The sequence below is a fragment of the Orcinus orca genome, chromosome 20 (assembly GCF_937001465.1).
Source record: "Orcinus orca chromosome 20, mOrcOrc1.1, whole genome shotgun sequence".
NCBI lineage: Eukaryota > Metazoa > Chordata > Mammalia > Artiodactyla > Delphinidae > Orcinus > Orcinus orca.
In genome coordinates, this window is record NC_064578.1 from 53,129,214 (window position 1) to 53,154,713 (window position 25,500).

The 25,500-nt window shown below is 51.2% G+C and overlaps 2 protein-coding genes and 1 long non-coding RNA gene across 4 annotated transcripts in view; 2 read left to right on the forward strand and 1 right to left on the reverse strand.

The window, feature by feature from the left end:
• Positions 1-8,379: 8,379 nt before the first annotated feature.
• On the reverse strand, positions 8,380-24,505 carry LOC125962717 (uncharacterized). The gene is made up of 2 exons (XR_007474358.1): positions 24,025-24,505; positions 8,380-8,439 (listed from the first exon to the last, which is right to left on the reverse strand). It is a non-coding gene; the product is annotated as an uncharacterized LOC125962717 (long non-coding RNA).
• LOC125960287 (myeloid cell surface antigen CD33-like) lies at positions 13,658-18,099 on the forward strand. Its single transcript, XM_049703490.1, has 7 exons — positions 13,658-13,706; positions 13,773-14,150; positions 14,348-14,626; positions 14,858-14,905; positions 17,163-17,259; positions 17,607-17,686; positions 17,913-18,099. Exons 1-7 carry the CDS (start codon positions 13,673-13,675, stop codon positions 17,927-17,929), a joined length of 933 nt encoding a protein of 310 aa, XP_049559447.1. The 5' UTR covers positions 13,658-13,672; the 3' UTR covers positions 17,930-18,099.
• Positions 20,833-25,500, forward strand: part of LOC101275424 (myeloid cell surface antigen CD33) — a 60,597-nt gene continuing 55,929 nt past the window's right edge. For both annotated transcript variants that reach the window (XM_049703455.1, XM_049703454.1), the window contains exons 1-2: positions 20,833-21,007; positions 21,381-21,441. In XM_049703455.1, coding sequence (XP_049559412.1) covers positions 21,408-21,441 — 34 coding nt within the window. In that variant the 5' untranslated portion in view covers positions 20,833-21,007; positions 21,381-21,407. The remainder of the gene's footprint in view (positions 21,008-21,380; positions 21,442-25,500) is intronic.

Below are 25,500 nucleotides of genomic sequence, written 5' to 3' on the forward strand. Positions count from 1 at the left end.
CCCACTTTCTCAGTCTTAGAACACACTTACCTTTTTTCTTTCTTCTACATTAGTTATGTTTTTAACATCTTTATTGGAGTATAATTGCTTTACAATGGTGTGTTAGTTTTTGCTTTATAACAAAGTGAATCAGTTATACATATACATATGTCCCCATATCTCTTCCCTCTTGCGTCTCCCTCCCTCCCACTCTCCCTATCCCACCCCTCTAGGTGGTCACAAAGCACCGAGCTGATCTCCCTGTGCTATGCGGCTGCTTCCCACTAGCTATCTACCTTACCTTTGGTAGTGTATATATGTCCATGCCATCAGATGGCTTCACAGGCGAATTCTATCAAACATTTAGAGAAGAGCTAACACCTATCCTGCTGGAACACACTTACCTTGATTCACGTTGAGTTTCACCAAACTCCCACACGTTGTGATGCTATCAGAATTCTGCCCCTGGGTCATCTTGAGTGTTACATACAAAAGGGGCGGGAAAGAACAAGTGTCCATGGTGGGGGGTGGGGTGGGGAGGGGGGTCTTTATTACTAAAGAGAAGTGGGGGATAATAGGAGGAGACCAGCAACCTCTCTCACAGAGAGCTTCTGACCGGACCTTTTTGGCGACATCCGACATGGAGCTGCCCCATCAGATAGAGTTTTGTGCCAAGTTATTGCGGAGCAATATCCCTCCCTTTTATTCAGACTGTACGTGATCAGCGATGACTGGTCCAATGAGTCGGAACCAAGATAGATAGAACCGGTTTCATTCAGAGTCCAGTTCCAGTTCATCGCACGAACCTGAGAGTTTAATGCAGTGAGACCCTCGGGAGGTGACTGCAGGCTTGCAACACCTCCCAGCCTCCAGAGACTCACTCTCCTGCCCTCAAGCAGACGCCGGAGCTGGCCCTGGCCCATTCCATCCTGGATTCCCTATCACACGGAGCATCTTGTCTGAACCCTAGTCAGGAGCGTGAGGTTTCCCACATCATCAGCCCCTGAACATCCGGAATCAGAGAAGTCTGACCGATGTTGCGGAACTGATTCCCTCCGGAAACACATGCTAATACCAGGTATAGCTCCCCTTAGCCAGCCCCAGTGCTCACCTGGGAGCAGGGGGCAGCCAGGGGAGCAGTCTCGAAGAGCCCTTAATCGCTTTGCGGAGCCCAGCTTTGTTCTTTCTTATCGGAAGAGCAAAACGTCACAGCCCCGCCCACGGCAAAGTCCTGCCTGGTGCAGCCAGCACGGACGTTAATAAGCTTCCACTCCCACCTATGTATCAGGCCTGGAGAGCACAAGGAATATTAACCTGGAATCTTTGTGGAACTCTAAACAAGGTGGAGACCTAATAACCCCCAGCCCCCATCCTTGTGGACCTGCCTGGGCAAACCCCATCACCCCAAGTGCATCCGACCACCAGGGGGAGCCATGGAGTTGTGAAACGCGCAATCCCGTTCTTGGTCTACATCCTCATGGGGGTACAGTAAGAATTGGATAGAGAGGGTAAGTGGCAGGGTCCCCTATCAGCTTCCAGAGAAGAAGGGAGTGGAATGGGAAAATAGTAATAAGATTAAGAGTAACAGTAGCGGGACTTCCCTGGTGGCGCAGTGGTTAAGAATCTGCCTGCCAATGCAGGGGACACGGGTTTGAGCCCTGGTCCCGGAAGATACCCACATGCCGTGGAGCAACTCAGCCCGTGCGTCACAACTACTGAGCCTGCGCTCTAGAGCCCGTGAGCTACAACTACTGAGCCCGCATGCCTAAAGCAACAAGAGAAGCCACCGCAATGAGAAGCCCGCGCACCGCAACGAAGAGTAGCCCCTGCCCGCCACAACTAGAGAAAGCCCGCGTGCAGCAACGAAGACACAACGCAGCCAAAAATAAATAAATAAAATTTTTAAAAAACAATAGCACTGTTAATAATAACAGTAATAATAATATTATTATTTCCTATTTATCATACCTATGTAATGAGACTATAAATCTTGAGATAGATTAGCCCCTGAGTGATAGGGTGGGAACTAGGCATCAGGAAGAAGTTGATAGTGAAAAAATATGGATTGAAAAAGTTGAGGTGTTCCCTGGAGGTCCAGTGGTTAAGACTCAGTGCTTTCACTGCCGTGGTGGGTTCAATCCCCGGCGGGGGAACTAAGCACACCGCTGCCAAAAAAAAAAAAAAAAAGATGATCAGGGCAGTGGAAACCTGATCAGGCAGTGATCCCGGTAATTCCCTGGATGAGCAGCAGAGGGCGCGCTACCAACGTTCCCCAGGGAACGTTGAGCTAGATGCGCAGCTGCAAGGGTCTGGACCTCATGAGGCAGTGAGATGTGCCCAGACTCCAGTTTCTAAAGGAAACTTACCTAACCTCTGCAGGCCTCAGTGTCTTCATTTGCAAAGTGGGCATCACAGCTCCTACCTGTATGAATCTGAGAACAAAAACCAGGCTGAATCAAATCAACAACACCACCAAAAAAGCGAGGAGAGAGAGAGGCCCTTCCATCATATGCACCCTGAAATCCAGCCACATCTAAAGCCAGGTCAAACTATGTCCTGAATAAAAAAAAATAAAGGGGACTCAGGAGGCAGAGACATATAAGACAGGAGCCCCAGACCTGGTGGACGACTCAATACTTAACTCCAATCCACATTTTATCCCTCACTATATATATTTTTGTGGGGTGGGGGGCAGGTTGGGGATTTGGAGTATACTGTTAAAAACAGAAACAGACCCACAAACACAGAAAACAAACTTATGGTTACCAAAGGGAAAAGGGTGGGGGTGGAGGAGAGAGGGATTAATTGGGAGTCTGAGATTAACATATACACACTACTATATATAAAATAGATAACCAACAAGGACCTACAGAATAGCACAGGGAACTCTACTCAGTATTTTGTAATAACCTATAAAGGAAAAGAATATATAAGTCTGAATCTCTTTGTTGTACACCTGAAACTAGCACAACATGGTAAGTCACCTATACTTCAATTTAAAAAACAAACAAACAAAAAAAAAACCCAGATGCTCTACAGCAGCAGTTCCTAACCTTTTTGGCACCAGGGACCGGTTTCGTGGAAGGTAATTTTTCCATGGACAGGCGCAGGGAGGGGGGATGGTTCAGGCGGTAATGCGAGAAATGGGGAGCAGTGGGACGCAGCAGATGAAGCTTGGCTCACTCGCTCGCCCTCCACTCACCTCCTGCTGTGCGGCCCAGCTCCTAACAGGCCGAGGACCGTACGGTCCACAGCCCGGGGGTTGGGGACCCCTGCTCTACAGACAGGAAGATGAGATTCAAATCTTGTCTCCAAGCAAGAGCTGGATCTGCTCTCTAGAAAGCGGGGTCATGAAATATTACCATGTGGTAACAGTCTATTATAAGTTGACAACAGTTTAACTTTAATCCCATAACCAAACGCTACAATTTCACCCCCAACACTTTACGTTCTTCGTGTGGCAACTTATATCTTTTGATCTTATGTATCCATTAACAAATAGTAGATACTTACAGTTATCCTTAATAATTGTGTCTTTTACTTTCAGACTCAAATTCAAAGTGATTTACACACCACCATTGCCCTGTTACAGTATTCTGTATTTCTCTCTTTATCTGCCTTTACCAGTGAGTTTTATGCTCCCATATGCTTTCATGTCATTCTTTACCATCCTTTCGTTTCAACTTGAAGAACTCTCTCAAGCATTTCTTGTAAGGCATTATGCTAAGTGGAATAAGTCAGTCACAGAAAGACAAATGCTTCCTGATTCCACTTCTATGAAGTATCGAAAATAGGCAAATTCAGAGAAGCCGAGAATGGAGTGGTGGTTTTCAGGGGCTTGAGGGAGAGGAAATGGGGATATAAAGTTTCAGTTATGCAAGATGAATGAGTTCTAGAGATCTGCTGTACAACGTAGTGCCTGTAGTTACCGGTACTGTGCACAGGTAAACTCTGGGAGGTGATGAGTATTTCTCTTATTTTGGTTGTGGTCATTGTTTCACAGGTAAATGCATATGTCCGAACTCATCAAATTGTATACATTAAATGTGTCCCATGTTTATAAATAATATCATATATAAATGATATCATATATACTTATATGATATATAAATTCATATATAAATTATATCTCAATACGCAGTTTAAAACAAAAAAAGAAAGAAAATGTGTTGACATCTCTGAACCTCATCACTGGTAAGTGGATCATTACTACTGACCTCGGCAGGTTTTCCTAAGGCTCAGAGGATCTGCTGTAGGTAAATAGTTTAGAACAGTAATTAATTGACACTAAATGCTCACTCTAACATGCTTCAACCATAACTGGACTGCATCTGGCTAATCATACAAGTCTCAGATAACCTGTCACCTGATTCCAATAGCTGTTGGGTTTAATTAAGACTAGAAGTTGAGGAATTGTTACTGCCATCTGATGGCCACAACCTGATCTCTGCCTCTGAAAATTCCCAAAGGAGGGTGGTCTCAAACAGGCAAGGATGCCCTCCCTCATCCTCGTTTGGTGAACTGCGGTTTCACGGTAGATTCTGTTCTGGCTTCTCTGCACTAGATGGGAGGTTGGTAAAAAGTAGCATTCCAGGAACCTCTGCAGAGAGAGAGGAGGGCTTTTCGTGGCCGCTACACAGGAAATTTTGTAACAGAACCTTACTGCACACTGATACAAACCTAGGTCCTGCCTTCATACCAGACACAATTTGCTCTTCCCACCACAGAATAAACAGTAGCCTGTGTGAATCAGGCATCTCCGGGCACACGCGTACAAGGTGCTCAAAGCACGTGAAAAGCAAGAGAAACAGTCGCACGTGTTAACCTTGAGTAAAGGACGTGCTGCCCAGAGCAAAAGCCTCCGTTAAAAAACAAGATTGATGTGGGATGCAAGTTCCAGAGCAGCTTTGCACTTTGAATTAGGCGGAGAGGAACAGCCTTCATCCATGTACTCAAGCATTCTTTCATAGAAACCTGTAGTGAGCTGCTGTTTGGACCATCTCTTCACGTGGGAACTTACAGAAGCAGAAGTTCAGGTTGTGGCCACCGGATGGTAGTAATGACCCCCCCACCCCCACCTTTTAAAACAAACAGATGTTGGGATCAGGTGTGTGGTGATTCAGGAGAAAACCTAGAAGAGCAAGGGCTCTGCTCTTCCCCTGTTCCAGCTCCTGTCACTGAAATGCTGGAATTGCCTACGACCCACCCCACTAAACAGTGAGCGGTGAGGCCAGGTGTTATTCCCAGCCCCTGGTGCACTGAATGTGTTCACTCTGTATTGCTAATTACACGAAGGAGTGAAAATCTTCCTCCCTCAGCTCACTTGGGGTTCTTCCACAGTCTTCTGCCTTTAAAGCCAACTCGGGCCACTCCAGAACTAATCCCCAGCAGGAATAATATGCCAGCATGATGAAAAGTAGTGACTCTCTGATGCCTGCCCGGGAGTGCCTGGGTCCCTGGTATGCAAAGCAGGTTCCAAAGGACAGGACGTGGAGAGGCAGCCAGGAGACGGGGGAGCAGATCTTGCCTTTCCAAGTATCTTGGGTTGTCCGTTGCCCTCTCTGGACTGCAGTGTCTCTCTGAAAAATGAGTAAGTGAGGACCATCTCCCAAGACAGCCTAGCTCTGATGAGAGTAGGTCTAAGACTCCTTTTCTGCAAACACACACAATCTCTCTCTCCCTCTCTCTCTCTCTCTCTCTCTCTCTCTCTCCCCCTGCCCCTCTCTCTCTCCCCCTCCCCCCACACACACTTGTTTTCAGGACTTCCTCTTGGTCTTAGCGCTCTTGGTTCCTTGAAAGAGGGAACATAGACGCCAGAAAAGGGCTTGGCCCTTCCCATTCCAGAGCTGGAGCTGCCCCTACCATCTGGGAATGAGGAAGTAGGATGGAGGCGGGGGGCTGAGGTCAAGCCTCTCACCGCCAGGGCCTCAGGCTGAGCATCTGGATTTCCAGCTGGAAGTGAATAAGTCCTTGACGATACAGGAGGGCTTGTGCATCCCTGTGTCCTGCGCCATCTCCTACCCTCGGGATGGCTGGAATGAATCCACACCTGCCTGTGGCTACTGGTTCCAGAAGAGGGACAAGCCTGGTAAGGATGTACCTGTGGCCACAACCCACCTGGACTAAATACTGCAGGTTGGGATTCAGGGGGTGATTCCAACTCCTTGGGGGACCCTGGGAAACATAGTTGTGCTTTCAGCATCATGGAAACCAGGATGATGGCGAATGGGACATATTTCTTTCCAGTGGAGAGAGGAGAGGCGGAACATAATTACTAATGTGGCTTGCTTTCTTTGCATGTGACAGGTATGGAATTTCCTATGAAGGGGACCCCATGGAACCTGAATGCTACAGACTGGATGGTGTCCCCTGCAGGTTCATATGTTGAAGCCTTAACTCCCCAGCATTGACTTATTCAGAGAGTGCTTTTCCGAGATCATTGAGATTCAATAAATGCATAAGGGTGGAGTCCGAAGATTGATGGCCTTATAAGAAGAGGAAGAGAAAGAGCAATCTCTCTCTCCCCGCCACACTCCCTGCCACATGCATGCTATGAGGAAAGACCTTGTGAAGACACAGCAGGAAGGCAGTTATCTGTAAGCTAAGAAGGGAGTTCTCATTAGGAACCAAATTTGTTGACACTGCAATCTCGGACTTGCCAGCTTCCAGAACCGTGAGAAATAAATGTGTTTGTTCAAGTCACCTGGTTGGCATTTTGTGACAGAAGCTGAGCTGACTAAGACAGCTTCCCAATCAGCGGTGGGATTATTCAAACGAGCCCATCAGATCCTCTCGCGGGAACCGGGGGTCAATTGTGGGCGCAGGTGTGGCCTCCAGCAGGAGTGGCAGGATGACAGAGTGTCAGCCCAGGACGAAGGGAGGTGAGAAATAAAGCAAGACCTGAAGGCCAGCTGAGGGCACTGTGAAATGCCAGGTGTCCCATGAGCAGCGAGGATGAGGGAAGAGGTGAGAAGAGCCCCCCTCCCCTGACCTACCCTCTTGGCGATCTGGCCTCTTCATTGACCCTGGGCCCACAGCAGGGTCCAAGAGCTGAGAACCTTCCTTCTTGTCCCCTCAGAGTCCAGGCCATGTCCAGTTGATCACTTGTGTCCAAAGCAACCTGCTGACGAAGCCTGCAACCCTGCTGCCCCAGCCCGTGTTTCCATCTTCAGGGTCTCCACCAGACGCCTGTAGATTTGTCTGTGTCTCCCCGGCGGAGGGAGCATCAGGACATGAATAGAGTTGGCTGTGCCTCCTCTTTGCCTCCAGACTCATCACAGACCAGATGCTCACTCTGTGTTTGTTGAGTGAATGAATGAAGGAGTGAATGAATGAATGGGTGAACTGCTTCCAACAGTTACCTAAGACCCTTACTCATCTGTTATGCCCCAGACACCCACACAGAACCACCAACACTCTGTTACCAAACCAAGCTTGGGTCTGCATAGCAAAGCCAATCTACTGATACCAAGATGTGGTGAAGGAGAGTACAGCATTTATTGCAGGGCACCAAGCAGGGAGAATGAGTAGTTCGTACTCAAACGACCTGAACTCCCCTCCCCAGTGGCTTTCAGAGAAGGTTAGTTTTTTTTTTTTAATTTATTTTTGGCTGCATTGGGTCTTCATTGCTGCACGTGGGCTTTCTCTAGCTGTTACGAGCGGGGTTACTCTTCGTTGCGGTGCACAGGCTTCTCACTGTGGTGGCTTCTCTTGTTGTGGAGCATGGGCTCTAGGCGCCTGGGCTACGGTAGCTGTGGTGCGTGGGCTCTAGAGCGCAGGCTCAGTAGTTGTAGCACACGGGCTTTGTTGCTCTGCGACATGTGGGATCTTCCCAGAGCAGGGCTCAAACCTGTGTCCCCTGCATTGGCAGGCAGATTCTTAGCCACTGCACCATCAGCAAAGTCCCTAAATGCATTATTTTTTATTGTGGAAAAATCAGATAAAATAATATTCACCATTTTAGCCAGTTTAAAACGTACAATAGTTGGCTTTGAGAACATTCACGATGTTCTACAAACATCACCACTACCTAATTCCATCCATCTGATGTTTTCATCACCCCAAAGAGAAGCCTGGTACCCATGAAGTAGTCACTCCCCACATTCCCCTCCCCAGCCCCTGGCAACCACTGATCTGCTCTCCATGTCTCTGGATCTGCCTATAGTGGATACTTCATACACATGGAATGTTACAAAACAGTGGCCTTTTCTGTCCGGCTTCTCTCACTAAACATTCTCAAGCATCATCCGTAGAGCGTGTATCAGTATCAGTTCCTTTCTGTCTGAATAACATTCCATTGCGCGGATGCGCCAGCTTGTCTCCATCCAGTTAGCAGTGGATGGACGTTTGGGTTGTTTCCACTTTTTGGCTCTTACAATGCTGCTATGAACGTTGCTATACTTTTCCTTTTTTTTTTTTTTTTTTTTTGGATCATTGATTTCAGTTTTCTCGGGCATGTACCTAGAAGTGAAATTTCTGAGTCAAATGGTAGTTTCTAATATTAAATTTCTGAGGAAATGCCAGATGTTTTCCACACTGGCAGCACCATTTTACATTCCAACCAGCAAAGTATGAGGGTTCCAATTTCTCCAGATCCTTGTCGACATTATTTTCCTTAAAAAAAAATTCGAGCCTGCTAGCGGGTGTGAAGGAATATCTCATCATGTTTTGATTTACATTTATGGAGCGAGTAATGACATCGTTCATTTTATTCATGAACGTATTGATTATTTGGAGAATTTTTTTATTCCTTTGTCCGTTTGGAAAAATTGCGTTGTTTGCCTTTTTGTTCTTGAATTGTTTTTTGTTTGTTTGTTTGTTTGTTTTTCCTTTTTTTTTTTGTGGTACGCAGGCCTCTCACTGCTGCGGCCTCTCCCGTTGCTGAGCACAGCCTCCGGATGCGCAGGCCCAGCGTCCATGGCTCACGAGCCCAGCCGCTCCGCGGCATGTGGGATCCTCCCGGACCGGGGCACGAACCCGCGTCCCCTGCAACGGCAGGCGGACTCTCAACCACGGCGCCACCAGCGAAGCCCTTGTATTGTTTTTGATATAGCTTTTATATAGGCTGGATATCACACACATATCGAATCTATGATTTGCAAATATTTTCTCCCATTAAAGGAGTGGGTTTTTCACTTTCTCAGTCCACTGATGAGCCGAATTTTTCATTTCCATGAAGTCCAACTTATGCATTTTTGTTTTCTGTTCAGCTGCTGGAAGGTAAGGGCATGGGGTGGGCTGATACCCCGGGCACACGGGGTTCGGCATCGGGTGGATGAGGAAAGCCTGGAAGACCAACGTCCAGAGTCCTCCTGGGAGTGGAAGGACACAGGATTGAGCAGATGATTCCATCCTGGTCCCACTTTCCTGAAGGGCAGTCGGGGCGCGTCGCAGCACAGGTGATTCTGACGGCCATCTGGGAAGCGGCTGTCAAGATCCCGCTACTCTTCTTGGTCCTCATCGCCCTCCTGTGAGCACGCCCAGGGAGACGGGAGAGGGGAGGGGTGGGGAGGGCAGGGCGCAGGTGGCTGCACCCTGGAACCAGCGCTGGAGGGGGCAGGGGCGGGGCCGGCAGGAGGCTGATGGGAAGGGGGAATGGGGGTGCGGGGCTTGTGGGCGGTGAGGAGTCCCCTGGGGCAGGGGCTCGTCCCCGCCGAGTGTCAGGGTTGAGGGTAGCCGCTGTGCTCTAGAGGGTCTGTGGGGCCAGACGTGCCCTCTCCCACCTCAGTCATCCCCCCGCCGCTGAACAAGGAACAGGGTGAGTCTGCGGCCCGCGGCACCAGAGCCTGGTCTCTTCTCTGGCTCAGAGTGACGTCCCGCAGAAGGAAGGCAGCCAGGCCTGCAGGGGACGTGTCAGATGCAAACGCCAGGCCTGCAGGGGGCGTATCAGATGCAGACGCCAGGCCGTCAGGGGACGCGTCTATTGCATACCCTGTTCCAGGTTACCCCTCTGGGTGAGTGATGTCGGCATCCTACCACCCATCATCCCACTGCACACCTGCCCCAGAATGGCCCCCAGGATTGCTCTGCTCAGCGTACCCAAAGTGGAGCTGCTATCTTCCTCCCCAAACCCACTTCTCTGCTGGGTTCCCTGTCACATTGATGACAAGGTGGCCCCCATCTCTAAGGCCAGAAGGATGGACGGGGTTTGCCCCCTTTCATCCCCGCTTCTCTTCTCCAGGAGCCAATAATCACTACGTGCTGTCCATCCTTCCTCCTAAGCACAGCTTGTCCTGATGCCCGTCTCCTTCCCATCTTGACCACAGTCATTCCAGCAGCCTCATCTCTTCCCTGGGTCTCTGAACCCACCCACCTCCTGCCTCCATCTCCCTGGGAAACACAGGCCTCCGCACTGTTCGCAGAGACCGTTACCATCCACTTGCTGCACAGCAGGGACAGCTGTGTTTCCTCTCCACGGCCAGAGACCAAGGTGCACACACCACTGGCTGGAGTTGCAGCCCTGGCGGGTCTGCCCTGCTGGACTCTCCACCCAGATCCCTCCTCTCCCTGCATCTCCCCACATCTCCACACCCAGCCTGGCCTGACCTCTGTGACTCTGAGACTTTGTACGTGCAGTCCCTTCCCCTGAAACATCCTTCCCTCCCCATTCCTGCCTCTCCAAGTCCTGAGCATATCCTCAGGCTCAGGCTTAAATGTCACCGCATGTGAGTGTGTGTGTGTGTGTGTGTGTGTGAGAGTGTGTGTGAGTGTGCGTGTGAGTCTGTGTGTGTGTGTGTGTGTGTGTGTCACTGTCTAGTTTTGGGTGGAAGAGTGGATACACTTAACTATAGACTATCCGGCAGGAACTATTGAACATGTACTCTGTGCCCCCTTGTTGGAGGTTCCCAGGGCGCATCAGTGAGCACAGCATCAAACATCTCTGTCATCGGGCTTCCCGGGTGGCGCAGTGGTTGAGAGTCTGCCTGCCGATGCAGGGGACGCGGGTTCGTGCCCCGGTCCGGGAAGATCCCACATGCAGCGGAGCGGCTGGGCCGTGAGCCATGGCCGCTGAGCCTGCGCATCCAGAACCTGTGCTCCGCAACGGGAGAGGCCACAACAGTGAGAGGCCCGAGTACCGCAAAAAAAAAAAAAAAAAATTCTCTGTCATCAAGCATAGAGAATAAGCTTGTGGTTACCTGGGGGTCGGGGGGGGGACGGATTCGGAGTTTGGGGTTAGCAGATGTGAACTATTATATACAGAATGGATAAACAAGGTCCCACTGTACAGCACAGGGAACTATAGTCAATATCCTGTGATAAACCATATGGAAAAGAATATGAAAAAGCACATGTATTGTATGTATATGAATAACTAAGCCACTTTGCTGGACAGCAGACGTTAAACACAACTTTGTAAATAACTACGTTTTAATTAAAAAAATTTTTTAAATCTCCGTCATCAAGAAGCTGTCCTTCTGGATATAAGGATAGAAACATTTAAAAAATAAGGAAAAATATTGAGTGTGTTTGATGGTAACATGTGTCTGGAGAAGCATCGGACAGGGAGCAAACACGTGACATTCGGGGGCTGTTTTCTGTTGCTGAGAGTGTGCCCGAGGTGATGTTTGAGCCAAGACTTGAAAGTGGAAGAAAGCAGGTTCTGTGTTCACGTAAGAGACAATTATCCCAAGGGCTCCCAGGCCAATGCAAGTATCCGGAAGCCTTTGAGGAGAGCAGAGACAGGATTGAACTTTCATTTGAAAAGGATCCTCACGGAAATGCAAATCCAAACTACAATGAGGTATCGCCTGACACCCGTCAGAATGGCCATCTTCAAAAAGTCTACAAATAATAAATGCTGGAGAGGGTGTGAAGAAAAGGGAACCCCTCTGCACTGTGGATGGAAATGTAAACTGGTGCAGCCACTATGGAGAACAGTATGGAAGTTCCTTAAAAAACTAAAAATAGGAGCTTCCCTGGTGGCGCAGTGGTTGAGAGTCCGCCTGCCGATGCAGGGGACACAGGTTCGTGCCCCGGTCCGGAAAGATCCGACACGCCGCGGAGCGGCTGGGCCCGTGAGCCATGGCCGCTGGGCCTGCGCGTCCGGAGCCTGTACTCTGCAATGGGAGAGGCCACAACAGTGACGCATACTGCAAGAAAAAAACAGAAAAACAATAAAAACAACTAAAAAAAGAGTTAGCATATGATCCAGCAATCACACTCCCCGGCATATATCCGAAGAAACCTCTAATTCAAAAAGATACGTGCAACCCAATGTTCATCGCAGCTCTATTCACAACAGCGAAGACATGGAAGCAACCTGAGTGTCCATCCACAGATAAATGGATAAGGATGTGAGATATATATATGAATATATATAGTGGAATATCACTTAGCCATAAAAAGAATGAAATAATGCCATTTGCAGCAACATGGATGGACCTAGAGATTATCACACTAAGTGAAGTAAGTCAGACAGAGATAACATTATATAATATCACTTTCATGTGGAATCTAAAACATAATACCAATAAATTCATTAACAAAACAGAAACAGACTCACAGACATAGAAAACAAACTTATGGTTACCAAAGGGGAAAGGGGATGGGGCAGGGATAAATTAGGAGTTTGGGACTAACACATACACACTGATATATATAAAATCGACACTCAACTAGGACCATGCATAGCACACGGAACTCTACTCAATATTCTGCAATAACCTATATTGGGAAAAAATCTGAACAAGAATAGATATATGTATATGTATAACTGAATCACCTTGCTGCACAACTGAAACTAACACACCATTGTAAATCAACTCTACTCCAATACAAAATAAAAATGAAACTAAATTGAAAACTAAATAATTTGGAGGCTCGTTAAAAAAAGAAATTTCCTTTGCACTGACATAGAACATGTGCTTGCCCGTTTGTTTTACATGAAGATGCTACATGGTTTTTATTCTGAAGATGCCATTGAAAGTTTGGGAATCAGCATAGTAGAAGTTAAAAAAACATCCCATATCATATTTTTAGAAAATACCCAGTATGCTGCCGGACACTCGGCAATCTCACCACTGATGCAGCTCTAAAGCCCGAGAGTGCTGCCTGTTTGGGGACGAAGTGATGGGCCCGGGTGGGAGCATCTCCTGGGCAGGGACCAGGCCAGCCGTAGCCCTTCTGGTCTCCAGGTCACCAGCCCAAGATGCTCAGTGTTGGGGGAAGGAGTGAAGGCATGATTGGCGGCTGCCTTCACGTCACCCAGGAGCCCCTTCTTGTCTTCTGCCCCAGACGCTCACACAGACCCTAAAGAACCCGACATCTTGCGGGACTGACCACCCGAGGGTCTAGGTGAGCCTGGACCCTCCAGGTCAAGAGAGGAGCTGAGCGGCTCCCCGGTGTAGACAGCGGTGCTCAGACGGGAGGACCTCAGGAGGCTCACCGTGTCCTACGCCTCCGTGTCCTCAGAGGCTCTGGTGCTGGAAGGACCCACCCGAGATGGGGGGCAGGGCAGGGCTCTCCTCCTTGCCTGCTCCTCTCTGGGCAGGTCTCCGGGGTCTCTGGACCGAGGGGTGTGCGTCCGCTCTGTGCGGAGGGGGGCCGAGCTCCGGCTCTGCAGTTCCTCTTCTGTGAACAGCTGGGTCTCGTGTTCCTCCCCGGCTTCCCGTGGGTCTCCCCGCAGCCTTACCTCCCTCTCTCCTCCCCCTTCTCTTTTCACACACAGAACGCCCAGAAGCCCTCCGTTTCAGAGATGCTGCCGCTGCTGCTGTCCCTGCTGTGGGCAGGTGGGTGGGCTGCGGGGAGAGGGGTGGGCAGGGCAGGGGCTGTGACTGACCCTCGTTTCCCCGCAGGGTCCCTGGCTCAGGACAGCGAATACCGGCTGGAAGTGCAGGAGTCCGTGACGGTGCAGGAGGGCCTGTGTGTCCGTGTGCCCTGCTCCTTCTACGTTCCCTGGGTCAACAGGGACAACTCTGTCCCAGCCTTCGGCTACTGGTTCAAGGAAGGGGCCGATGTGAAGCTGGATGCCCTTGTGGCCACAAACAACTCAGGACGTAAAGTTCAGGAAGAGACCCAAGGCCGATTCAACCTCCTAGGGGACCATGGAAACAATTGCTCCCTTGACATCAGAGACGCCAGGAGGACGGATGAAGGTTCATATTTTTTTCGTGTGGAAAGAGGAACGAAATTATGGAGTTTTCTGTCTAACCCGCTCTCCTTGCATGTGACGGGTAAGGAGTGGGGTCCGGGAGAGGCCTCAGGGGAAGGACCTGGAGCCCCAGGGCAGGACTCGGATAGGACCCCCTCCTGGGAGGGGTCGGGGGGAGAGCAAGTGGGGTTCAGAAAGAGGGGCTGGACCAAAGCCTGAAGCTTATCTCAGGGCTGCACCTCTAACCTTCCTGACCCCGTCTCCCCCTCTCTTCATCAGCTCTGAACCACACACCCCACATCCTCATTCCTGCGATGCTGGAGGCGGGCTGCCCCGGGAACCTGACCTGCTCTGTGCCCTGGGCCTGTGAGCAGGGCGCGCCCCCCATCTTCTCCTGGACGTCAGCCGCCCTCACCTCCCTGGGCCCCAGGACCCACCTGTCCTCAGTGCTCACCATCACCCCACAGCCCCAGGACAATGGCACCAATGTCACCTGTCAGGTGAAGTTCCCCGCAAGCGGTGTGATCGTGGAGAGGACCATCCAGCTCAGCGTCACCTGTGAGCGCTGCGCCGTGATGCCCGGGGCGTGAGCGGATGGGGGCAGGTGGGCCAGGCCGGGGGTGCTTGGTGCTGTTGCCTGGAGACCCGGCTGAGTAGGAGGGCCTGGAAGGACAGAAGCCCTGTCCCTCCTGCATTTCTGTGGCTTCTGGGTGTGTGTGTGGGGGATGCCTAGGCTTATCTCACCCCAGTCCTCTCACTGAGGAAGGAAACACTGTCTTCCACTGCTAGGTGCTCCACAGAGCCCAGCAAGAGGTGTGTGCTCAGGGGATGGCACAGGTAAGATGGAGGCCCCCCATCCATGGGGCATTGACTGGAGTGGGGTCTCTTCCAGGTTGGGTCAGAGCTGCACTTTCAGAGCTCAAATGGTGCAGGTCGGGTGTGGTCCTGCAATTAGACACAAGAAGCACCCATTAGGTCCCTTCCTGCCGTATCCTCCGACTCTGGTCTTGCCAAAGTGACCCACACCTCCCTCCCTGCCCATTCTAAATATGGTCTTTATCTTTCTCCGATTACCGAAAGCCTTGCGGGCGGGGCATTTTTTAAGTAGAGTTTATTTTCAGGAACTGATTTGGGTTCGTAGCAGAATTTGTCAGAAGGTAAAGAGACTTCCCTCGTCCCCGCTGCACTTTCCCACACACGCACGGCCTCCCCCCAACAGCACGCCCCGCCAGAGGGTGCCTGTTACAATCGATGAATCCCCACTGACACGTCATTTTCAACCAAAGTGCATGATTGACGTTAGGGTTCCCTCTTGCTGTTGTACATTTCATGGGTTTGGACAAATGTATAATGACATGTATCTGCCATTATAGTATCATACAGAAGAGTTTCATTGTCCCAACATCTGTTTGGGCCATTTTTGTGACTGTCAGCCCCTCAGCCCTCACCCTGAGCCCTCTCTGGAGCCCAGCGCTCCCCTCACTGCTGTATTCCCACTGGTCATAACACCTGGTCCCCCATCTGGACAGAGCCCCATTAGGGCTGTCTCAGCAGTGCCCACCAATCTGTTGACAGGTGACGCCCAGACGCACATCCCTTGCCCTGGGTGTTGGGGTGCTACCAGGCAGGGCCAGGAGCGCTGTCTGGGTCTGACCTGGAGGTCTGAGAAGCTTCCTACTGCCACCTCCTTCTGAGGCACAAAAGATCACCATGGACCCTGAGTGACAGGGCCAATAGAGGCCAGGAGAGCAGATTTAGACCCCCTCCCTGGAAGGAAGGAGAGGCAAGGCCCTTCAGCCTCCCACAGTGCTCTCTGTCTCTCTGGAATGTCCACGGGCACAGATCCTCATGGCTCTGCTGTGGCCAGGTCTGGAGGCTGCTCTCCATGTCTCTGGATCTGCCTATAGTGGATACTTCATACACGTGGAATGTTACAGAACAGTGGCCTTTTCTGTCCGGCTTCTCTCACTAACCGTTCTCAAGCATCACCCATAGAGCGTGTATCAGTATCAGTTCCTTTCTGTCTGAATAACATTCCATTGCGCGGATGCGCCAGCTTGTCTTCATCCAGTTAGCAGTGGATGGACATTTGGGTTGTTTCCACTTTTTGGTTCTTACAGTGCTGCTATGAACGTTGCTATACTTTTCCTTTTTTTTTTTTTTTTTTAGATTATTGATTTCAGTTTTCTCGGGCATATACCTAGGAGTGAAATTTCTGGGTCAAATGTTAGTTTCTAATTTTAAATATCTGAGGAAATGCCAGATGTTTTCCACACTGGCAGCACCATTTTACATTCCCACCAGCAAAGTATGAGGGTTCCAATTTCTCCAGATCCTTGTCGACATTATTTTCCTTAAAAAAAAAATTCGAGCCCGCTGGTGGGTGTGAAGAAATATCTCATTATGTTTTGAGTTACATTTTTGGAGCGAGTAATGACATCGTTCATTTTATTCATGAAAGTATTGGTTATTTGGAAAAATTTTTTATTCCTTTGTCCGTTTTGAAAAATTTCATTGTTTGTCTCTTTGTTCTTCAATTGTTTTTTTTTCTTTTTTTTTTTTGCGGTACGCAGGCCTCTCACTGTTGCGGCCTCTCCCATCGCAGAGCACAGGCTCCGGCCGCGTAGACCCAGAGGCCATGGCTCACGGGCCCAGCCGCTCCGCGGCACGTGGGACCCTCCCGGACTGGGGCACGAACCTGCCTCGCCTGCATTGGCAGGCGGACTCTCAACCACGGCGCCACCAGCGAAGCCCTTGTATTGTTTTTGATATAGCTTTTATATAGGCTGGATATCACACACATATCGAATCTATGATTTGCAAATATTTTCTCCCATTAAATGGGTGGGTTTTTCACTTTCTCAGTCCACTGATGAGCCGAATTTTTCATTTCCATGAAGTCCAACTTATGCATTTTTGTTTTCTGTTCAGCTGCTGGAAGGTAAGGGCATGGGGTGGGCTGATACCCCGGGCACACGGGGTTCGGCATCGGGTGGATGAGGAAAGCCTGGAAGACCAACGTCCAGAGTCCTCCTGGGAGTGGAAGGACACAGGATTGAGCAGATGATTCCATCCTGGTCCCACTTTCCTGAAGGGCAGTCGGGGCGCGTCGCAGCACAGGTGATTCTGACGGCCATCTGGGAAGCGGCTGTCAAGATCCCGCTACTCTTCTTGGTCCTCATCGCCCTCCTGTGAGCACCCCCCGGGAGAGGGGAGAGGGGATGGGTGGGGAGGGCAGGCTGCAGGTGGCTGCACCCTGCAACCAGCGCTGGAGGGGGCGGGGGCGGGGCCGGCAGGAGGCTGACGGGAAGGGGGAGTGGGGGGGCGGGGCTTGGGGGTGGTGAGGAGTCCCCTGGGGCAGGGGTTCCTCCCCGCTCAGTGTCAGGGTTGAGGGTAGCCGCTGTGCTCTAGAGGGTCTGTGGGGCCAGACGTGCCCTCTCCCACCTCAGTCATCCCCGCGCCCCTGAACAAGGAACAGGGTGAGTGTGTGGCCCGCGGCACCCGATCTAACCAGAGCCTGGTCTCTTCTCTGGCTCAGAGTGACGTCCCGCAGGAGGAAGGCAGCCAGCCCGCAGGGGGCGCGTCTATTGCATACGCTGTTCCAGGTTACCCCTCTGGGTGAGTGATGTCGGCATCCTACCACCCAACATCCCACTGCACACCTGCCCCAGAATGGCCCCCAGGATTGCTCCGCTCAGCGTACCCAAAGTGGCGTGCCATCTTCCTCCCTAAACCCACTTCTCTGCTGGGTTCCCTGTCACACTGATGACAAGGTGGCCCCCATCTCTAAGGCCAGAAGGAAGGACGGGGTTTGCCCCCTTTCATCCCCGCTCCTCTTCTCCAGGATCCAATAATCGCTAAGTGCTGTCCATCCTTCCTCCTAAGCACAGCTCGTCCTGATGCCCGTCTCCTTCCCATCTTGACCCCAGTCGTTCCAGCAGCCTCCTCTCTTCCCTGGGTCTCTGAACCCACCCACCTCCTGCCTCCATCTCCCTGGGAAACACAGGCCTCCGCACTGTTCGCAGAGACCGTTACCATCCACTTGCTGCACAGCAGGGACAGCTGTGTTTCCTCTCCACGGCCAGAGACCAAGGTGCACACACCACTGGCTGGATTTGCAGCCCTGGCGGGCTCTGCCCTGCTGGACTCTCCACCCAGATCCCTCCTCTCCCTGCATCTCCCCACATCTCCACACCCAGCCTGGCCAGACCTCTGTGACTCTGAGACTTTGTACGTGCAGTCCCTTCCCCTGAAACATCCTTCTCTCCCCATTCCTGCCTCTCCAAGTCCTGAGCGTATCCTCAGGCTCAGTCTTAAATGTCACCGCGTGTGAGTGTGTGTGTGTGTGTGAGCGTGTGTGTGTGTGTGTGTGTGTGTGTGTGTGTGTGTGTGTTTCCTTGTCTGGTTTTGGGTGGAAGAGTGGCATACACTTAATTATAGACTATCCGGCAAGAACTATTGAACATGTACTCTGTGCCCCCTTGTTGGACGTTCCCAGGGCGCATCAGTGAGCACAGCATCAAACATCTCTGTCATCGGGCTCCCCTGGTGGCGCAGTGGTTGAGAGTCCGCCTGCCAATGTAGGGGACACGGGTTCGTGTCCCGGTTTGGGGAGATCCCACATGCCGCGGAGTGGCTGGGCCAGTGAGCCATGACCGCTGAGCCTGCGCATCCGGAGCCTGTGCTCCGCAACGGGAGAGGCCACAACAGGGAGAGGCCCGCGTACCGCAAAAAAAAAAAATTCTCTGTCATCAAGCATAGAGAATAAGCTTGTGGTTACCTGGGGGGCAGGGGGGGGATGGATTTGGAGTTTGGGGTTAGCAGATGTGAACTATTATATACAGAATGGATAAACAAGGTCCCACTGTACAGCACAGGGAACTATAGTCAATATCCTGTGATAAACCATATGGAAAAGAATATGGAAAAGCACATGTATTATATGTATATGAATAACTAAGCCACTTTGCTGGACAGCAGACATTAAACACAACTTTGTAAATAACTACGTTTCAATAAAGAAATTTTTTTTAAATCTCTGTCATCAAGAAGCTGTCCTTCTGGATATAAGGATAGAAACATTTAAACAAAATAAGGAAAAATATTGAGTGTGTTTGATGGTAACATGTGTCTGCAGAAGCATCGGGCAGGGAGCGAACACGTGACATTCGGGGGCTGTTTTCTGTTGCTGAGAGTGTGCCCGAGGTGATGTTTGAGCCAAGACTTGAAAGTGGAAGAAAGCAGGTTCTGTGTTCACGTAAGAGACAATTATCCCAAGGGCTTCCAGGCCAATGCAAGTATCCGGAAGCCTTTGAGGAGAGCAGAGACAGGATTGAACTTTCATTTGAAAAGGATCCTCACGGAAATGCAAATCCAAACTACAATGAGGTATCGCCTGACACCCGTCAGAATGGCCATCATCAAAAAGTCTACAAATAATAAATGCTGGAGAGGGTGTGAAGAAAAGGGAACCCCTCTGCACTGTGGATGGAAATGTAAACTGGTGCAGCCACTATGGAGAACAGTATGGAGGTTCCTTAAAAAACTAAAAATAGGGGCTTCCCTGGTGGCGCAGTGGTTGTGAGTCTGCCTGCCGATGCAGGGGACACGGGTTCGTGCCCCGGTCTGGGAAGATCCCACATGACACGGAGCGGCTGGGCCCGTGAGCCATGGCCGCTGGGCCTGCGCGTCCGGAGCCTGTGCTCTGCAACGGGAGAGGCCACAACAGTGAAGCGTACTGCAAAAAAAAACAGAAAAACCAAAAAAACAACTAAAAATAGAGTTAGCATATGATCCAGCAATCACCCTGCTGGGCATATATCTGAAGAAACCTCTAATTCAAAAAGGTACGTGCAACCCAATGTTCATAGCAGCTCTATTCACAAAAGCCAAGACATGGAAGCCACCTAAGTGTCCATCCACAGATAAATGGATAAAGATGTGAGATATATATATGAATATATATAATGGAATATTACCTAGCCATGAAAAGAATGAAATAATGCCATTTGCAGCAACATGGATGGACCTAGAGATTATCACACTAAGTGAAGTAAGTCAGACAGAGATAACATTATATAATATCACTTTCATGTGGAATCTAAAAAATAATACAAATAAATTCATTTACAAAACAGAAACAGGCTCACAGACATAGAAAACAAACTTATGGTTACCAAAGGGGAAAGGGGATGGGGCAGGGATAAATTAGGAGTTTGGGACTAACACATACACACCGCTATATATAAAATCGACACTCAACAAGGACAAAGCATAGCACAGGGAACTCTACTCAATATTCTGCAATAACCTATATTGGAAAAAAATCTGAAAAAATAGATATATGTATATGTATAACTGAATCACCTTGCTGCACAACTGAAACTAACACACCATTGTAAATCAACTCTACTCCAATACAAAATAAAAATGAAACTAAATTGAAAACTAAATAATTTGGAGGCTCGTTAAAAAAAAGTAATTTCCTTTGCACTGACATAGAACATGTGCTTGCCCGTTTGTTTTACATGAAGATGCTACATGGTTTTTATTCTGAAGATGCCATTGAAAGTTTGGGAATCAGCATAGTAGAAGTTAAAAAAACATCCCATATCATATTTTTAGAAAATACTCAGTATGCTGCCGGACACTCGGCAATCTCACCACTGATGCAGCTCTAAAGCCCGACAGTGCTGCCTGTTTGGGGAGGAAGTGATGGGCCCGGGTGGGAGCATCTCCTGGGCAGGGACCAGGCCAGCCGTAGCCCTTCTGGTCTCCAGGTCACCAGCCCAAGATGCTCAGTGTTGGGGGAAGGAGTGAAGGCATGATTGGCGGCTGCCTTCACGTCACCCAGGAGCCCCTTCTTGTCTTCTGCCCCAGACGCTCACACAGACCCTAAAGAACCCGACATCTTGCGGGACCGACCACCCGAGGGTCTAGGTGAGGCTGGGACCCTCCAGGTCAAGACAGGAGCTAGCGGCTCCCTGGTGTAGACAGCGGTGCTCAGACGGGAGGACCTTAGGAGGCTCACCGTGTCCTACGCCTCCGTGTCCTCAGAGGCTCTGGTGCTGGAAGGACCCACCCGAGATGGGGGGCAGGACAGGGCTCTCCTCCTTGCCTGCTCCTCTCTGGGCAGGTCTCCGGGGTCACTGGACCGAGGGGTGTCCGTCCGCTCTGTGCGGAGGGGGGCCGAGCTCCGGCTCTGCAGTTCCTCTTCTGTGAACAGCTGGGTCTCGTGTTCCTCCCCGGCTTCCCGTGGGTCTCCCCGCAGCCTTACCTCCCTCTCTCCTGCCCCTTCTCTTTTCAGACACAGGACGCCCAGAAGCCCTCCGTCTCAGAGATGCTGCCGCTGCTGCTGTCCCTGCTGTGGGCAGGTGGGTGGGCTGCGGGGAGAGGGGTGGGCAGGGCAGGGGCTGTGGCTGACCCTCGTTTCCCCGCAGGGTCCCTGGCTCAGGACAGCAGATTTCGGCTGGAAGTGCAGGAGTCCGTGACGGTGCAGGAGGGCCTGTGTGTCCGCGTGCCCTGCTCCTTCTACTATCACTGGTACAACAGGGACAACTCTGCCCCAGCTTTCAGCTACTGGTTCAAGGAAGGGGCCGATGTGAACCTGGATGCCCCTGTGGCCACAGACAACTCAGGACGTGAAGTTCAGGAAGAGACCCAAGGCCGATTCAACCTCCTAGGGGACCATGGAAACAATTGCTCCCTGGAAATCAGAGATGCCAGGAGGAGGGATCAAGGTTCATATTTTTTTCGTGTGGAAAGAGGAAGCACATTATGGACTTTTAGGTCTAACATGCTCTCCTTGCATGTGACGGGTAAGGAGTGGGGTCCGGGAGAGGCCTCAGGGGAAGGACCTGGAGCCCCAGGGCAGGACTCGGATAGGACCCCCTCCTGGGAGGGGTCGAGGGGAGAGCAAGTGGGGGTTCAGAAAGAGGGGCTGGACCAAAGCCTGAAGCTTATCTCAGGGCTGCACCTCTAACCCTCCTCCTGACCCCGTCTCCCCCTCTTTTCATCAGCCCTGAACCACACACCCCACATCCTCATTCCTGCGACGCTGGAGGTGGGCCGCCCCGGGAACCTGACCTGCTCTGTGCCCTGGGCCTGTGAGCAGGGCGCGCCCCCCATCTTCTCCTGGACGTCAGCCGCCCTCACCTCCCTGGGCCCCAGGACCCACCTGTCCTCAGTGCTCACCATCACCCCACAGCCCCAGGACAATGGCACCAATGTCACCTGTCAGGTGAAGTTCCCCGCAAGCGGTGTGATCGTGGAGAGGACCATCCAGCTCAGTGTCACCTGTGAGCGCTGCGCCGTGATGCCCGGGGCGTGAGGGGATGGGGGCAGGTGGGCCAGGCCGGGGGTGCTTGGTGTTGTTGCCTGGAGACCCGGCTGAGTAGGAGGGCCTGGAAGGACAGAAGTCCTGTCCCTCCTGCATTTCTGTGGCTTCTGGGTGTGTGTGTGTGGGGGGGATGCCTACCCTTATCTCACCCCAGTCCTCTCACTGAGGAAGGAAATCCTGTCTTCCACTGCTAGGTGCTCCACAGAGCCCAGCAAGAGGTGTGTGCTCAGGGGATGGCACAGGTAAGACGGAGCCCCCCCATCCATGGGGCATTGACTGGAGTGGGGTCTCTTCCAGGTTGGGTCAGAGCTGCACTTTCAGAGCTCAAATGGTGCAGGTCGGGTGTGGTCCTGCAATTAGACACAAGAAGTCCCCATTAGGTCCCTTCCTGCTGTATCCTCCGACTCTGGTCTTGCCAAAGTGACCCACACCTCCCTCCCTGCCCATTCTAAATATGGTCTTTATCTTTCTCCGGTCACCGAAGGCCTGGTGGGGGGGGGGCATTTTTAAAGTAGACTTTATTTTCAGGAACTGATTTAGGTTCGTAGCAGATTCATCAGAAGTTAAAGAGACTTCCCTCCTCCCCGCTGCACTTTCCCACACACGCACGGCCTCCCCCCAACAGCACGCCCCGCCAGAGGGTGCCTGTTACAATCGATGAATCTCCACTAACACGTCATTTTCAACCAAAGTGCATGATTGACATTAGGGTTCCCTCTTGCTGTTGTACATTTCATGGGTTTGGACAAATGTATAATGACATGTATCTGCCATTCTAGTATCATACAGAAGAGTTTCATTGTCCCAACATCTCTTTGGACCATTTTTGTGACTGTCAGCCCCTCAGCCCTCACCCTGAGCCCTCTCTGGAGCCCAGCGCTCCCCTCACTGCTGTATTCCCACTGGTCACAACACCTGGTCCCCCATCTGGACAGAGCCCCATTAGGGCTGTCTCAGCAGTGCCCACCAATCTGTTGACAGGTGACGCCCAGACGCACATCCCTTGCCCTGGGTGTTGGGGTGCCACCAGGCAGGGCCAGGAGAGCTGTCTGGGTCTGACCTGGAGGTCTGAGAAGCTTCCTGCTGCCACCTCCTTCTGAAGGCACAAAAGATCACCGTGGACCCTGAGTGACAGGGCCAATAGGGGCCAGGAGAGCAGATTTAGATCCCCACCCTGGAAGGAAGGAGAGGCAAGGCCCTTCAGCCTGCCACAGTGCTCTCTGTCTCTGTGGAATGTCCACGGGGCACCGAACCTCATGGCTCTGCTGTGGCCAGGTCTGGAGGCTGCTCTCCATGTCTCTGGATCTGCCTATAGTGGATACTTCATACAAGTGGAATGTTACAGAACAGTGGCCTTTTCTGTCCGGCTTCTCTCACTAACCGTTCTCAAGCATCACCCATAGAGCGTGTATCAGTATCTGTTCCTTTCTGTCTGAATAACATTCCATTGCGCGGATGCGCCAGCTTGTCTTCATCCAGTTAGCAGTGGATGGACGTTTGGGTTGTTTCCACTTTTTGACTCTTACAATGCTGCTATGAACGTTGCTATACTTTTCCTTTTTATTCTTATTTTATTTTTTTTTTTGGATCATTGATTTCAGTTTTCTCGGGCATATACCTAGGAGTGAAATTTCTGGGTCAAATGTTAGTTTCTAATTTTAAATTTCGGAGGAAATGCCAGATGTTTTCCACACTGGCAGCACCATTTTACATTCCCACTAGCAATGTATGAGGGTTCCAATTTCTCCAGATCCTTGTCGACATTATTTTCCTTAAAAAAAAATTCGAGCCCGCTGGTGGGTGTGAAGGAATATCTCATCATGTTTTGATTTACATTTATGGAGCGAGTAATGACGTCGTTCATTTTATTCATGAACGTATTGGTTATTTGGAGAATTTTTTTATTCCTTTGGCCGTTTGGAAAAATTGCACTGTTTGCCTTTTTGTTCTTGAATTGTTTTTTGTTTGTTTGTTTGTTTGTTTTTCCTTTTTTTTTTTTTTTTTGTGGTACGCAGGCCTCTCACTGCTGCGGCCTCTCCCGTTGCGGAGCACAGCCTCCAGATGCGCAGGCCCAGCGTCCATGGCTCACGAGCGCAGCCGCTCCGCGGCATGTGGGATCTTCCCGGACCAGGGCACGAACCCGCGTCCCCTGCATCGGCAGGCGGACTCTCAACCACGGCGCCACCAGCGAAGCCCTTGTATTGTTTTTGATATAGCTTTTATATAGGCTGGATATCACACACATATCGAATCTATGATTTGCAAATATTTTCTCCCATTAAATGGGTGGGTTTTTCACTTTCTCAGTCCACTGATGAGCCGAATTTTTCATTTCCATGAAGTCCAACTTATGCATTTTTGTTTTCTGTTCAGCTGCTGGAAGGTAAGGGCATGGGGTGGGCTGATACCCCGGGCACACGGGGTTCGGCATCCGGTGGATGAGGAAAGCCTGGAAGACCAACGTCCAGAGTCCTCCTGGGAGCGGAAGGACACAGGATTGAGCAGATGATTCCATCCTGGTCCCGATTTCTTGCAGGGCAGTCGGGGCGCGTCGCAGCACAGGTGATTCTGACGGCCATCTGGGAAGCGGCTGTCAAGATCCCGCTACTCTTCTTGGTCCTCATCGCCCTCCTGTGAGCACCCCTGGGAGAGGGGAGAGGGGATGGGTGGGGAGGGCAGGGCGCAGGTGGCTGCACCCTGGAACCAGCGCTGGAGGGGGCGGGGGCGGGGCCGGCAGGAGGCTGACGGGAAGGGGGAATGGGGGGGCGGGGCTTGAGGGCGGTGAGGAGTCCCCTGGGGCAGGGGCTCCTCCCCGCCCAGTGTCAGGGTTGAGGGTAGCCGCTGTGCTCTAGAGGGTCTGTGGGGCCAGACCTGCCCTCTCCCACCTCAGTCAATCCCCCACCCCTGAACAAGGAACAGGGTGAGTCTGCGGCCCGCGGCACCCGATCTGACCAGAGCCTGGTCTCTTCTCTGGCTCAGAGTGACGTCCCGCAGGAGGAAGGCAGCCAGGCCTGTAGGGTGCGTGTCAGATGCAAACGCCAGGCCGGCAGGGGGCGTGTCAGATGAAAGCGCCAGGCCGGCAGGGGGCGCGTCT

What these genes read in the sequence shown, in the direction of transcription:
- LOC125960287 (XM_049703490.1), top strand. Translation starts at nt 13,673, where the DNA reads ATGCTGCCGCTGCTGCTGTCCCTGCTGTGGGCAG. An exon ending in GTGCTCAGGGGATGGCACAG is followed by an intron (nt 14,906 to 17,162) that starts GTAAGATGGAGG and finishes ACTTTCCTGAAG; the next exon opens with GGCAGTCGGGGCGCGTCGCA. An exon ending in TTGGTCCTCATCGCCCTCCT is followed by an intron (nt 17,260 to 17,606) that starts GTGAGCACCCCC and finishes TCTCTGGCTCAG; the next exon opens with AGTGACGTCCCGCAGGAGGA.